This window comes from Astyanax mexicanus, chromosome 18 (genome assembly GCF_023375975.1).
Source record: "Astyanax mexicanus isolate ESR-SI-001 chromosome 18, AstMex3_surface, whole genome shotgun sequence".
In the NCBI taxonomy this organism is placed as follows: Eukaryota; Metazoa; Chordata; class Actinopteri; order Characiformes; family Acestrorhamphidae; genus Astyanax; species Astyanax mexicanus.
The window spans coordinates 80,001-95,000 of NC_064425.1; the positions used below are offsets into that span (position 1 = coordinate 80,001).

A 15,000-nucleotide genomic window follows, 5' to 3' on the forward strand; every position below is an offset into this window, starting at 1 on the left:
ACACACAGCTCACACACTGCTCTCACACACACAGCTCTCACACACACAGCTCTCACACACACACAGCTCTCACACAGCTCTCACACAGCTCTCACACACAGCTCTCACACAGCTCTCACACAGCTCTCACACACACAGCTCTCACACACACAGCTCTCACACAGCTCTCACACACACAGCTCTCACACAGCTCTAACACACAGCTCTCACACAGCTCTCACACAGAGCTCTCACACAGCTCTCTCACACAAAGCTCTCACACTGCTCTCACACACAGCTCTCTCACACAGCTCTCACACAGCTCTCTCACACAGCTCTCACACACAGCTCTCTCACAGCTCTCTCACACAGCTCTCTCACACACAGCTCACACACTGCTCTCTCACACAGCTCTCTCACACAGCTCTCACACAGCTCACACACACAGCTCTCACACAGCTCTCACACACAGCTCTCACACACAGCTCTCACACAGCTCTCACACAGCTCTCACACTGCTCTCTCACACAGCTCTCTCACACAGCTCTCTCACACAGCTCTCACACAGCTCTCACACAGCTCACACACTGCTCTCACACTGCTCTCACACACACAGCTCTCACACACACAGCTCTCACACAGCTCTCACACACACACAGCTCTCACACAGCTCTCACACAGCTCTCACACACAGCTCTCACACAGCTCTCACACACACAGCTCTCACACAGCTCTAACACACAGCTCTCACACAGCTCTCACACAGCTCTCACACAGAGCTCTCACACAGCTCTCTCACACAAAGCTCTCACACAGCTCACACACTGCTCTCACACACAGCTCTCTCACACAGCTCTCACACAGCTCTCTCACACAGCTCTCACACACAGCTCTCTCACAGCTCTCTCACACAGCTCTCTCACACACAGCTCACACACTGCTCTCTCACACAGCTCTCTCACACAGCTCTCACACAGCTCACACACACAGCTCTCACACAGCTCTCACACACAGCTCTCACACAGCTCTCACACAGCTCTCACACAGCTCACACACTGCTCTCTCACAGCTCTCACACAGCTCTCACACACAGCTCTCACACAGCTCACACACAGCTCACACACAGCTCTCTCACACAGCTCTCTCACACAGCTCACACACAGCTCTCTCACACAGCTCTCTCACACAGCTCTCACACACAGAGCTCACACACAGCTCACACACTGCTCTCTCACACAGCTCTCTCACACAACACTCTCACACAGCTCTCACACAGCTCACACACTGCTCTCACACTGCTCTCACACACAGCTCTCACACACAGCTCAAACACTGCTCTCACACACAGCTCTCACACTGCTCTCTCACACTGCTCTCACACACAGCTCTCACACACAGCTCTCACACTGCTCTCACACACAGCTCTCACACACAGCTCTCACACAGCTCTCTCACACAGCTCTCTCACACAGCTCTCACACACACAGCTCTCACACACAGCTCTCACACACAGCTCTCACACACATAACTCTCACACACAGCTCTCTCACACACAGTTCTCTTACACTGCTTTCACACAGCTCTCTCACACACAGCTCTCTCACACTGCTCTCACACAGCTCTCTCACACTGCTCTCACACAACTCTCTCACACTGCTCTCACACAGCTCTCTCACACAGCTCTCACACACACAGCTCTCTCACACACAGCTCTCTCACACAGCTCTCACACACAGCTCTCTCACACATAACTCTCACACACAGCTCTCTCACACTGCTCTCACACAGCTCTCACACACAGCTCTCACACACAGCTCTCACACACAGCTCACACACTGCTCTCTCACACAGCTCACACACACACAGCTCTCACACAGCTCTCTCACACAGCTCTCACACACACAGCTCTCTCACACAGCTCTCTCACACACAGCTCTCACACACAGCTCTCTCACACAGCTCTCTCACACACAGCTCTCTCACACAGCTCACACACACACAGCTCTCACACACAGCTCTCTCACACAGCTCTCACACAGCTCTCTCACACAGCTCTCACACACAGCTCTCTCACACACAGCTCTCACACACAGCTCTCTCACACAGCTCTCACACAGCTCTCTCACACAGCTCTCACACACAGCTCTCTCACACACAGCTCACACACACACAGCTCTCACACAGCTCTCTCACACAGCTCTCACACACACAGCTCTCTCACACAGCTCTCTCACACACAGCTCTCACACACAGCTCTCACACACAGCTCTCACACAGCTCTCACACAGCTCACACACACAGCTCTCACACAGCTCTCTCACACAGCTCTCACACACAGCTCTCAGACACAGCTCTCTCACTGCTCTCTCACACAGCTCTCTCACACAGCTCTCACACTGCTCTCACACTATAGACACACACACACCATAATCTATGCATCAGGATAATTTATGCGTAATCAGGACGATTAGGTAACAAGGCTCATTAAAACCTAATTAACGTAACGAGTAAACAAGAGTAAAGCAGCACTTCAGACATGATCCATACAGTTACATCATAAACATCTGCATAAAAACCCCTGAGATCCTGAGTTAAGAGATGAGGGGGTGATGACAGCGCTGAAACACCTTCACTGCTGCTGCTGATTTAAACAGGAAGCTGAAATTCCCAAAACAAACAACACAAAACCAATTAATCTTCTCCTCAGAGGAAGCTCCTCCCTCCTCCTGAATAAACAGCTTCATGACTTCATACCTGATAAAACACATGAAATATAAATGTGGTATCTGATCACTTTCATCAATTAGTTATTAATAAATGTAACACAAAAAAAGAAGTCATAATATTCTGGAGAAATGCAGTACTGTGCAAAAGTTTTAGACACCAAAACAAATTACACTAATCCATTTATCTCAGCAATACGAGAGATTTTACCTGAAAAAAAATCATCACATATGATTTAAACAGATGAAAATAAACATAAATACAGTAAAACGTAACAAAGAATTCTCATTTTTAACTATAAGTATGTTTTATATCCTGTGAGCTGAGCTGAAGAATAAAGTGTAGAGATTCCAGATCCAGATTTCTCCTCAGTCAGCATGTGTTTATTATATAATGTTCAGTTCCGTCAGCAGCTCACCTGATTTACCACATTTACCACGAATTTACCAAACCAGGTGTTGATTAATACGATGAGAAATAATAGAAATAATAACTCTATTAAACTCAGAAGAGGAGAGTTTAGGATGTTTTAGGGAAAACTTTTTTTGCTTTTTGTAGTGATGTAATGTACATTATAAATACATAATACTGTATATATATATATATCCGGTTTTTATTTTTGTTGAAGATGATGTGTTAACTGAGTAATTCCTCTCCATTCTAAAAGCAAAATTATGGAGTGGTGAAAGAGATTAAATCAATAATATTTTATCGTATTTTTGTCTAATGCTGTTTTTTCTAAGTTTAGATTTGAGGAGAAATGTCTGTAACAAAGTTGATTTTCAAATGTAACACAAGTGAGATTACAAATAACTCCACATAGTTAAATATCTACATTTGCGCAATAAAAATTTCCTCTGAGTTCAGATATTTAATCTTTATTTGTAATGTATTGAGATGTAACTAAACAAAATAGCTAATAAAACCCATAGAACTGGAGAAATCAAAAAATAATTTGTACAATATATTTTATACAAAATGTTCTTTTCTTGTGAGGAAAAAGTACACCCTCACAATTATTACCAAAATAAAATGATTCTAACTAGAATTAAGTGCAGCTCATCAGCTGCAGATCAATAGAAAGTGATCAGAGAGGATCAGATAGAGAATATTCTGTTTAAACCTCATTTAGTTTAGTTTGATGTTGATTGATGGAGTGAGTTGTGTTTTCATGCTGAGATCAAAGAGCTCAGAGAAAAAGTACTTCAGAAAGAAAACAGATGCAAGAAATTCTAGGAAGAGATTTAAAAACAGTTAGAAATCAGTTTTACTCTCCAGAAAAAAAGCTTTTACAAGTAAAACAACTGGAAACAGGGGCGGGTCAGACCGTCCGAACACATTCAGCCCGCGATCAGAGCGCAGGACGTGTAACCAAGTCTTTAACTGTCCTAAAAATCCTGAGAACTGGATGTAGATCTTGCAACAGAGGATCTTAAGGTTCATATCTCATATTCATATCTCTACTGGCCTCACCAGCAGATAGGCTCCGCCCCTCACCTGAGATCCATTACTGAGACAGAGCTGCAGCTCCTCCAATAGAGTGATCCGAACTCCTGCAGCACTGTGTTCTCTAGCTTTACTAATCTGAGTTCTTAGTTAGAGTCTTAGACTACATCACTCCTAGGGTGATCAGCACAAGGCTGCGTCTGTGAGCTGATGTATCAGAACCGAGTCGCTGCGCTTTCCTCCGACCCCATGTATCGGAGGAGGCGTGTGCTGGTCTTCACCCTCCTGGTGTGTTGGGGCATCACTAGTGATAGGGGGAGTCCTAATGAGTGGGTTGGGTAATTGGCTGTGTAAATTGGGGAGAAAATGGGCAAATAGTTTTAAAACTGTTTTTGCTTCATAAACCTGAATCTATAAAAACATAAAAAGCTTCTAGATTACAGAGAATACAGAGGAACAGGGTTTCAGCACAGTGTAGAAGAGAAGCTTCAAAAGCTCTGAACTCCAGACCCTCCAGCACAGATCTGCATATCTGAGCTCCTCTCTCTGCTGTTACTGAATCTCCTGCAGTGCTTTTACAGCCTCTTCTCCACCGTTACCTAATTACCATCTGCTCCAGAGCACCAGGTAAACATCCCTACCTTTAACAGACTCATTAATCCATCTCCTCTCCACACCTACAGTCTCTAATCCATCCTCAGAGCTCAGTCCGGCGCTTCACACGCTTCACACGCTTCAGACGCTTGTGTGAAAACGCATTTAAAATAAATGATTATATTGGAAATCAGGAAGCAGAGATAAAAATGCGTACAGACAGTAAGAGTGCAGACAGGGATCAATTAATACTGAAATATTAACTTTACTTACTTCTCTTTTAAGAATCAGTTCCCCCATTAATATATTAATATTAAATGCATTTTTAGTATTAATCCAAATATGTTTATGCTGAAAAGGTGAACAGTGAAAAAAAAGTGAAAAAATGAATATAGTAAATACATATAAGCTAAGAATTACTGTTTCTTCACCCCTACCATCTACCAGAGACGAACACTTCAGTTATCTACTCCAGATCAAGTCACACTTAAATCGTCAAGTTTCTTTTTTTATATATCATTTTATTTACATTTTCCTTTTACCATTTTCTCCCCAATTTTTATAGCCAATAACCCAACCCACCCATCAGGACTCCCCCCCTATCACTAGTGATGCTCCAACACCAGGAGGGTTTAGGAGACCAGCACACGCCTCCTCTGATACATGTGAAGTCAGACTCTTTTTTTTTTTTAACTGCTGCTGATGCTGTAGCATTGCCAAGTAGCATCACAGCGCTAACGCTCGGAGGAAAGCGCAGCGACTCGGTTCCGATACATCAGCTCACAGACGCAGCCTTGTGCTGATCCACATCACCCTAGGAGTGATAAGGGGAAAGAGCGCCATCTACTGTACTGTACCCACCCAGAGAGACCAACTGTGCTCTCTCGGGGCTCCGGCAGCTGATGATGAGCTGCATGACCGGGATTCGAACCGGCGATCTCCTGATCATAGTGGCAGCACTTTAGAATGCTGGACCACTTGGTGCTACGTTGTGCTTTGAGTTTACTTGATTATCCTCTGCTTTTAAGGTAGGCTGGCTTTAAGATACTTTTAGCTTAATTCTGTTAGAACTGTTTTTGTAATCTTGGGCTTGTTGGGACTTGTTGATTTGGGTAGCTGATTCAGGTGTGGTTTCTGGCTAGTTAAGGTGTGAATTAGAGAGGTGTGGCTAACAGCTAACCTTCTATACCTCTATAATCTGCATCACACACTTCTACTGTACATATAGCTCAATAAATTCTTCATATCAGTAAAAATGTATTATCATTAATCTTTATCTTTCTTCTGAAGAGCATTTCAATCTGATGCTTCCTTCTGTGAGACACTATTTTTATATATTTGTAATAAAACAGTATTTACACTTTATTAATACGTCCACATCTGATGCTGTTGTTCTGCTACACTATTGTTTTATGACTCTGAAACATCTTTACTGTTTCTCTCTCAGCCACAATAAACTCTATATAAAATCACATCCTCTGCTGGAAGTGTTCGGAGCTGCTAACAAGCACATGTGGGAAAACAACACCTAACCTTCCTCCCTTCAGAAACACGGAGACAATCTTCAGATCAGTGGAGATTAATGTTAATATCAGGTGAGAGCAGAGATCAGGACTCGGGTCAGTAACAGGTTTAGGTTTAAGACTTTCTTTTCTTTCATCACTTCATTTCTCAGGTCTGTTTTAAGTGGTTTAATGCAGATTTACAGAAGGAGCCAAACACAGATCCTGAATCAGATCATCTGAACACTGCTGATATAATCACTCAATTAAACATCTTTCACATTTACCTTACTTATTAATCAATCCTTATTATTAGGTCATTTACATGATGATAAATCATATTTTAAACCTTTCTTCATCTTATTTTTTTTACACAAAAAGAAACCGATGAGCCCAGAATCCTATTTTATTTTACAATAATTATAGAGTATCATTCCAAGTATATAAAAATACAAAATGTTTATATATTTTGACCTATAAAAAAAATCATTCACTCTTTAAAGCAGTCTTATTCTTAATACTTTTTCAAATGTATTTTGCAATCTTTAAAAGCCTAAATCGTTGCTGTCCAGTTAAACACAGGTATCTCCAAAAACAGCAACTTTTCATGGGAACTGAAAATAAAAATAGTTTATTTTAAATTAAACAGAAATTAAACCAGAACTTAAAAAATAATTGGATTGTAAAATCATGATCAAAGTTATACACAGTTTCTGAATCAGTTTCTCTGATTTTGCTATTTATAGGTTTATGTTTGAGTAAAATGAACATTGTTGTTTTATTCTATAAACTACAGACAACATTTCTCCCAAATTCCAAATAAAAATATTCTCATTTAGAGCATTTATTTACAGAAAATGAGAAATGACTGAAATAACAAAAAAGATGCAGAACTTTCAGACCTCAAATAATGCAAAGAAAACAAGTTCATATTCATAAAGTTTTAAGAGTTCAGAAATAATCAATATTTGGTGGAATAATCCTGTTTTTTAATCACAGTTTTTTTGTAGATAGACTGTAGATAGGGGGCTGGTGAGAATTAAGATTATATGTATTAAAATAAATAAAACTACAGTAGATAAAAAGCAGAGATGAATCCAGGGCCTTTATTTACTCAGTACTGTGCATATGTTCTTCTGATGATATTTAAAGTTAAATAAAGAGGCTTTTCTCACAACAATTGTACATCCATTCAGCTTCAATTACAGACTGAAGAACGGTCAAGTAACGCTCAGGAACTGATCCCAGAGCAGCGTTTAACACCTTTAGGCTAACAATGCTTCAGTCTGTGGGAGTATGATGACCATCAAAACTCAATTAACTGAATTACTGTGAAACGCTGAAGCTTCGCTCTTTAACTCGCTGTTTAACCTTTTAAACATTCTGATTTTACACAGAACTGTTTCCTTCAGTCTTTTAATCCTGTTTCAGTTTTAATAAATTCACTAATCAGAGCAGAGAAAAGACTCTCCCTCAGAGGAGAACGTCTCTCAGCTCGTCTCCTGCAGCCGAAAGAATCGGATAATAAAGCTTTTCTCCAGGAAACAGAGAGAGAGAAAAGAGAGAGAGAGACAGAGTCCACAAGGAGGAAAAAACACAAAAGCCTGAATCTCTGGATCCCTGAATCCACACTCAAACCCAAATTATCATAAAGCCAAACAAATGAATAAAACAGACACAATTATGTAAATCATATCTTTAAAACACAAAAGCATCAAAAAATAGACCAGAATCGCCCAGAGCTGCAGGTCACTTCAGCTCATGACTGAAATATAGTGTGTAGAGGCTAGAATGAAAAGACATATCAAACTCTGATCCTGCAAAAAACTCTGTATGGATACCAAATAAAAAATTACAGTAACTATCAATCACCAGGTTAAAATCAATAACAGAATCTAGATAAGAGTACAATCAGCCCACCTTACCAACAAAATCTGTAAGCACACTTACCCTTATTAAACACAGTACTGAAGAATTATATTTAATATAATAGAATGTATAATGTTCCAGTAAATAATAATCACTACAGTTCATCAGTAAAGTGAGATGCAGGCATTAATATCTCATGGAAAAGTGTAAAAAGTGTCTCAAATCTGAACCCTAATCGTTTTCATCAGACGTCACATAGATGTGTTTATCTGTGTGAGAGTATTTTCACATTTCTACATGTGTGATCTACTGAGATAAATATCAGATATATGTAGGTCACATTAAACAGATAATGTGAACAGACAAAACGAGAGAAATCTGGATTAAAGACGCTGTTTCTGAAATGTGGAAATCGCCTAAGGTTGAATTTTGTGCCCAAATTGAACAGATCCTGCCCGAGTCCATCTCTTCTAACGGGAACCAAACAATCAACCAATCAAACAATCTGGACTCTGGATCGTATTCATTATTACACAACAAAATGTCATGAATAGAGTCTAAGATACTTCAGTTTCTTTACTGGAGGTGCTGAATATTGTTTCCAGGTTTATTGATATTTTTATGGTTTTAGTTTTGTTGTTTTTTAGATTAATATCTGATTGATATCTCTTACCTTGAGTCTGATCAATCTGACCCAACGTTTCAATCTGTTCCACCAGATCATTGGAGTTCCACTGACTCATCCCCAACAGCATAGCTGTCTTACCCTCCAGCACCTCTGCAGGGTACACACACACACACACACACACACACAGAAACACACACACACACACACACACACACACACACACACAGAAACACACACACACACACAGAAACACACACACACACACACATACACAGAAACACACACACACACACACACACACACACACACACACAGAAACACACACACACACACACACACACACACACACACACGCACACACACACACACACACACACAAACACAGAAACACACACACACACGCACACACACACACACACACACAAACACAGAAACACACACACACACGCACACACACACACACACACACAAACACAGAAACACACACACAGAGAAACACAGAAGCACAGAGTGAGGGAGGCAGTAATAAAGCATTAATAAATGATAACAGAGAATCATTCACTTTATCTTCAGGATTATGAGGATAATGTTCATCCTGACAGATCTGTTCCTGCGTTATTCTGGTTGAGTGCAGAATCAGACTGAACGTTAAACCATTAATGATCAGAGAATTCTGTTTCAGAGTGACGAGATAACGATGAACACGACTGAACTGTCAGGAGCTCTGCAGCCGGAAGACCTGGAGTACTGGATTAATACGACCTCTGGGATGTTTTTTTGAGTGTATGTGTGTGTGTGCGCGCGCGCGCGTGTGTGTGTGTGTCTGTGTGTGTGAGACAGGGTCTCAGTCAAACTCTGCTCTGATTGTACCACCTGCACTGTCTTCAGCTCCTACAGACAAGAACACACACACACACAAACACACACACGCACACACACACACACACACGCGCGCGCACACACACACACACACACACACACAAACAGAAACACAGCAGGGCCTCTGGAGAGCTGCAGTAAGTGTGGACTGAGAGCCAAAAGCCTTTTAGATATAATCCAAACACTGCAAACTACTGACTCATCCAGCAGAGAGAGAGAGAGAGAGAGAGAGACAGAGAGAGAGACAGAGAGAGAGAGAGAGAGAGAGACAGAGAGAGAGAGAGAGAGAGAGACAGAAGAGGATGAGCATGAAAAAAAGTCAAAGTAATCGAGCGAAGGAAGATAGGAACGAGAGAGAAGAGAGAGAGAGAAAGAAAAGGATCCCGTCTTTTCTGAGGTGTGAAATGCGTTTAAAAAAGAAAACAGGGAATCGTCTCAGAGCCTGAAGGAAATAAAATCAGCTGGAGGTTAAATAAAGAACAGCAGTATAATACAGGGATCCTGTGGACCAATCAGAAGCTTCAGACCTCCTACAATTAAACAAACACAAATAGAAATGAAGAGGATGAGAAATTCAGGAATCTGAACACTGTCGATTATTAGAAATAATGATGTATATGTGTATATTAAAGAACAGAAACCCTCACGACTAAAAGCTTATTTATAAGAGTTTCTCCTGCATCTGTTTCTGTAACCGTCTCTCTACTGTGCAGGAAATGCATTCTAGTAATCCTGCAGCACTGACCCGTCATGAGAACTTTATTTTAGACCCATCATTTCAGAGAACACACAGTTCTACAGCTCAATGCTTCTCCAGTTTAATCCACAGCAGATTTTATGCTCCAGAGTGTCCCATTCTATTAATATGTATTTCTATAGGAAACGTTACATACATTCATTAGAATGTGTTCACAGCTTCTGGCTGGCACTGGTTGGTTTAAGAGAAATGCTAATATGATGTCTTTAATAAAGTGAGGATGATTCTCCTCTGAGAAAAGACTGATATCACTTAACATTGAACAAAGCAGAAGATCTCAGAGATGATCGGTTAGACTAACAGCTCATGACTGCATTTATAGACTGAAGAACCTCCAAGGGTTCACCATCCCCTTCATCCCCTTCATCACCTTCATCACCTTCATCACCTTCATCTCCTTCATCCCCTTCATCACCTTCATCTCCTTCATCCCCTTCATCACCTTCATCCCCTTCATCCCCTTCATCACCTTCATCCCCTTCATCCCCTTCATCACCTTCATCACCTTCATCACCTTCATCCCCTTCATCACCTTCATCCCCTTCATCACCTTCATCACCTTCATCCCCTTCATCACCTTCATCTCCTTCATCCCCTTCATCACCTTCATCTCCTTCATCCCCTTCATCACCTTCATCTCCTTCATCCCCTTCATCACCTTCATCCCCTTCATCCCCTTCATCACCTTCATCCCCTTCATCACCTTCATCCCCTTCATCCCCTTCATCACCTTCATCCCCTTCATCCCCTTCATCACCTTCATCACCTTCATCCCCTTCATCACCTTCATCACCTTCATCACCTTCATCCCCTTCATCACCTTCATCACCTTCATCCCCTTCATCACCTTCATCACCTTCATCCCCTTCATGACCTTCATCACCTTCTTCACCTTCATCCCCTTCATCACCTTCATCCCCTTCATCACCTTCATCCCCTTCATCACCTTCATCCCCTTCATCACCTTCATCCCCTTCATCCCCTTCATCACCTTCATCACCTTCATCCCCTTCTTCACCTTCATCACCTTCATCCCCTTCATCCCCTTCATCACCTTCATCACCTTCATCCCCTTCATCACCTTCATCCCCTTCATCCCCTTCATCACCTTCATCACCTTCATCACTTGTGATCTGCAGATAATAATGTGCTTCAGAATAATGGAAATTCTCTTTGCTCTCTCCAAGAGCCTCTTTAAGGAACAAGAGCCTGACGGATGAATTTCCAGAGGAAAATACTGAAAATCTACAGATTTAGAGGTAAATAAAATAAAAACAGTTCTTTGTGAAAGAATTCTTTGTCCGCAAGCTCACTTCACTTCATAATTCAGTTCCGTGTCTCTCAGCTTGTCAACAAATTCATGTTTATATTCAAAGTAAGATTTACATTTACTGCAGTGGTGTTAAAGTGAGTTCTGTTCCCTGACTGTAGGAGACGCGATACATCACAACAGATAAATTCAGGCATAATGCTGAGTCATGAATGACATGAAAGAATCTTAGAAAAGAGAAAGAGATTTATTTTTACAAATAGTGTGTTTTTTTTTTCTCTGGGAAAAAATAAGAGAGCACTTAAAAATAATGAGTTTCTTTGATTTTACCAAATTAAAAACCTCTGGAATATAATCAAGAGGAAGATGGATGATCACAAGCCATCAAGCCCGACAGCAGTGTGTAAGACTGGTGGAGGAGAACATGATGCCAAGATGCATGAAAAAAAAAATGTGATTAAAAACCATCAGGATTATTCCACCAAATATTTAAAGATTTCTGAACTCTTAATGAACTTTATTAATATGAACTTGTTTTCTTTGCATTATTTGAGGTCATTTATTTCTATAAATAAATGCTCTAAATGACAATATATTATTTGTAATTTGGGAGAAATGTTGTCTGTAGTTTATAGAATAAAACAACAATGTTCATTTTATTCAAACACAAACCTATAAATAGCAAAATCAGAGAAACTGATTCAGAAACTGCTCTCTTATTTTCAGAGCTGTATAATAATATATGAAAATGCACAGGTTTGATGTATTTTAATATAAATGTATGGAGTATATATTGGCCAAGAAGTGTATGAAACATAACATATCCCAGATTACAGGATCACATTGAAAGCCCAACTGGGAACCAGAACGTTTTTCAGTGATGTAAGTGACGGGCCTATCAGGATTCAGTGATTGGACCAGGAGCGGTTAAATAAAGGCCTCTCCTGGGTTTTACACTGTACATCAGGTCTAGATGGGGTTAAACAGGGCTGTAATGATGGGGTCCATTTAGGAATCCCAACTGGGTCACAGTTAAACTACATGATTATAAACTCATCTAAAACCCACCAATCAGATCCCCATATAAGAATATTGCCTAGGATTTTACATTAAATCAATGATCTTATTTTAAAGCATTAACCCTCTGGGGTCCACACAGTGTGTCATATCCAATCATTCTACGGATAAATTCATGAAAATACTGTGCAGCTGAGAGATGGTTGAATTTGAGTATTTTGTCTGTATTAAACTTTGCTTCCTCTGTGATTAAAAAAATCAGATTTTGGGGCACAATGAAATTCCCAATCCTTACTCACAACTTTATAACTCCAGATATGATCCATGTATAATCCAGCAACAAGAAACATTTCATTTCCTTCTACAGATTCAGGGATTTTCTGGGAGGTGTGATTTGCTCAGGGGAGCAGCCGTCATCCTCCTGTAATCACCATCCGACACTCCCTGATCCAAATCAAACATTACACACCTGAGACCCCCCCATCACACACACACACACACACATCTACACACTCACCGACATTATAACTGAACAGTGAACAATAGCAGTATCCTTTAATCCTACAGAACCTGTAAATACCTTTAAAATTTGATTCTGATTAGAGAAATTACCACAGATTTACAGCAGAGGCTGAAACTGATGCTGCTGTTTAATCAATAGAGGAAAAACACTTGTAGCCTAGTGTCATGCTAATGAATTATTAAAGGCAGCAAAACGAATGTCTGTAGAAATAATAAACAGCAGAAGCGCGTCGCCTCCAGTTACAATTTAACACCCCTTTAAATCAGCGGCTCAGGCTGATGCCCCACTGTAAATAAAGTGTGATCAGACACACCACGACCAATCCGGCTCATTACTCAACCCAGCGTCAGCCAATAACAGATCAGGATGAGCCACCGGGAACATTCCTCAACATGTCCATAAATCAGAGCAGAGCTGGACTCTCAGACTTCCAGCTTCTCCAGCTTCAGTTTATCAGTAAAGTACTTTAAGGTTTAACAGTTTATAACTGTGGAATATAAGTGATTCCGCGCCCCGTAATTCCCGTGGTGACAGCCGAACCGCGCAACGATACCCCCTACGCGGCGAGCTAGCCGCGGCCAGAGACTCTCCTCACGCCTGACTCTACCGGAGAGATTACTACTCCAGTCCGAGTTTTTGCGGCACCCGCAGTCTAAAGCCCCGCAGCTGCAGCGCCAGCTCCTCAGGCGGAGGAGCTGGCTTTCATGGCGGCTGCAGAGCTGGATTCCGCCGCTGCGATCCAGCCTCGCTTTGGGACTGTGGCAACCCAGCCGTGCCCCGGGACAATTTTAGTGGCGAACCAGCCGCGGTCAGTGACTTTTCCCACGCTGGTCTCTACAGCTCCCAGGCTTCTGCGGCTGCTGAGCCACGCCCCCGGACTCCTGCCGCCCCGGAGCCTGCATATGTTGCTGTGCGTGCAGATCAAGTCTCCGTGTCAGCGCTAGCTGATCAAGTCTCCGTGTCAGCGCTAGCTGCCAGAGTTGCCGCGCCACCAGCGCTTGCTGCCCGAGTCGCCGACCCACCGGTTCCTGCTCCCAGAACTATGTTTGGCCATTGGCCTGCCTCTAGGCCCCCGGACTATACCCCCAGAACCGTTCCTGTCACCGTGTTTGTTTCTGTCCCTGTTAATGTCCTCGTCCCTGTTCCCATGTCCAGTCCTGTCCAGTCTCCTGTCCAGTTTTATGCCCAGTCTTCCGCTCAGTCTCAGTGTCCTGTTCTGTCTCCGTCTCCTGTCCAGTTCCCTGTCCAGTCTCCGTCTCCTGTCCAGTTCCCTGTCCAGTCTCCGTCCCCTGTCCAGTTCCCTGTTCAGTCTCCGTCCCCTGTCCAGTTCCCTGTTCAGTCTCCATCCCCTGTTCAGTTTCCAAGCCCTGTCCAATCTCCTGTCTAGTCTCTGTTCTCTGTTCTGTCTCAGTTTCAGTCCCCGGCCTCGGCTCCTGTTTTCCCTGGCCTCTCCCTGTCGCCAGCCTCCGGGGTTTGTTTTTATGCGCCTTGGGAGCTGCGCGTTTAGTTGGAGGCTTCTGTCACGTCCTGGCCTTGTCTCATGTCTCTGTGTGTTTTCCCCACGTGACCTGTGCCCCTCTGTGTCTCCTGTCTCAGTAGTTTTCCACCATGTGTCTCATTTGTAGCTCCGCCCCTTCCCCAGGTGTTTCCACTTCTAGTGTGTTTCATGTTAGTATAAATAGCCCTCCTCTGTCACTTGTCCTTTGTCAGTCTTTGCACCTTCCCCTGTCGTTTGTCTCTCTCTGTGTTTCAAAGCTTATCTCAGTGTTTTCTTGTCTCTCATAGCCTTAGTCCCTTATTTCTCGTTTTTTG

General features: G+C 42.3%; 1 protein-coding gene across 1 annotated transcript in view; it reads right to left on the reverse strand.

Annotated features, from left to right (window-relative positions):
• Nucleotides 1-15,000, reverse strand: part of pitpnm3 (PITPNM family member 3) — a 106,391-nt gene that overhangs the window by 61,442 nt on the left and 29,949 nt on the right. Inside the window, 1 exon segment of the mRNA XM_049467217.1 lies at nt 8,788-8,892. Within this exon segment, the coding sequence (XP_049323174.1) occupies nt 8,788-8,892 (105 nt within the window).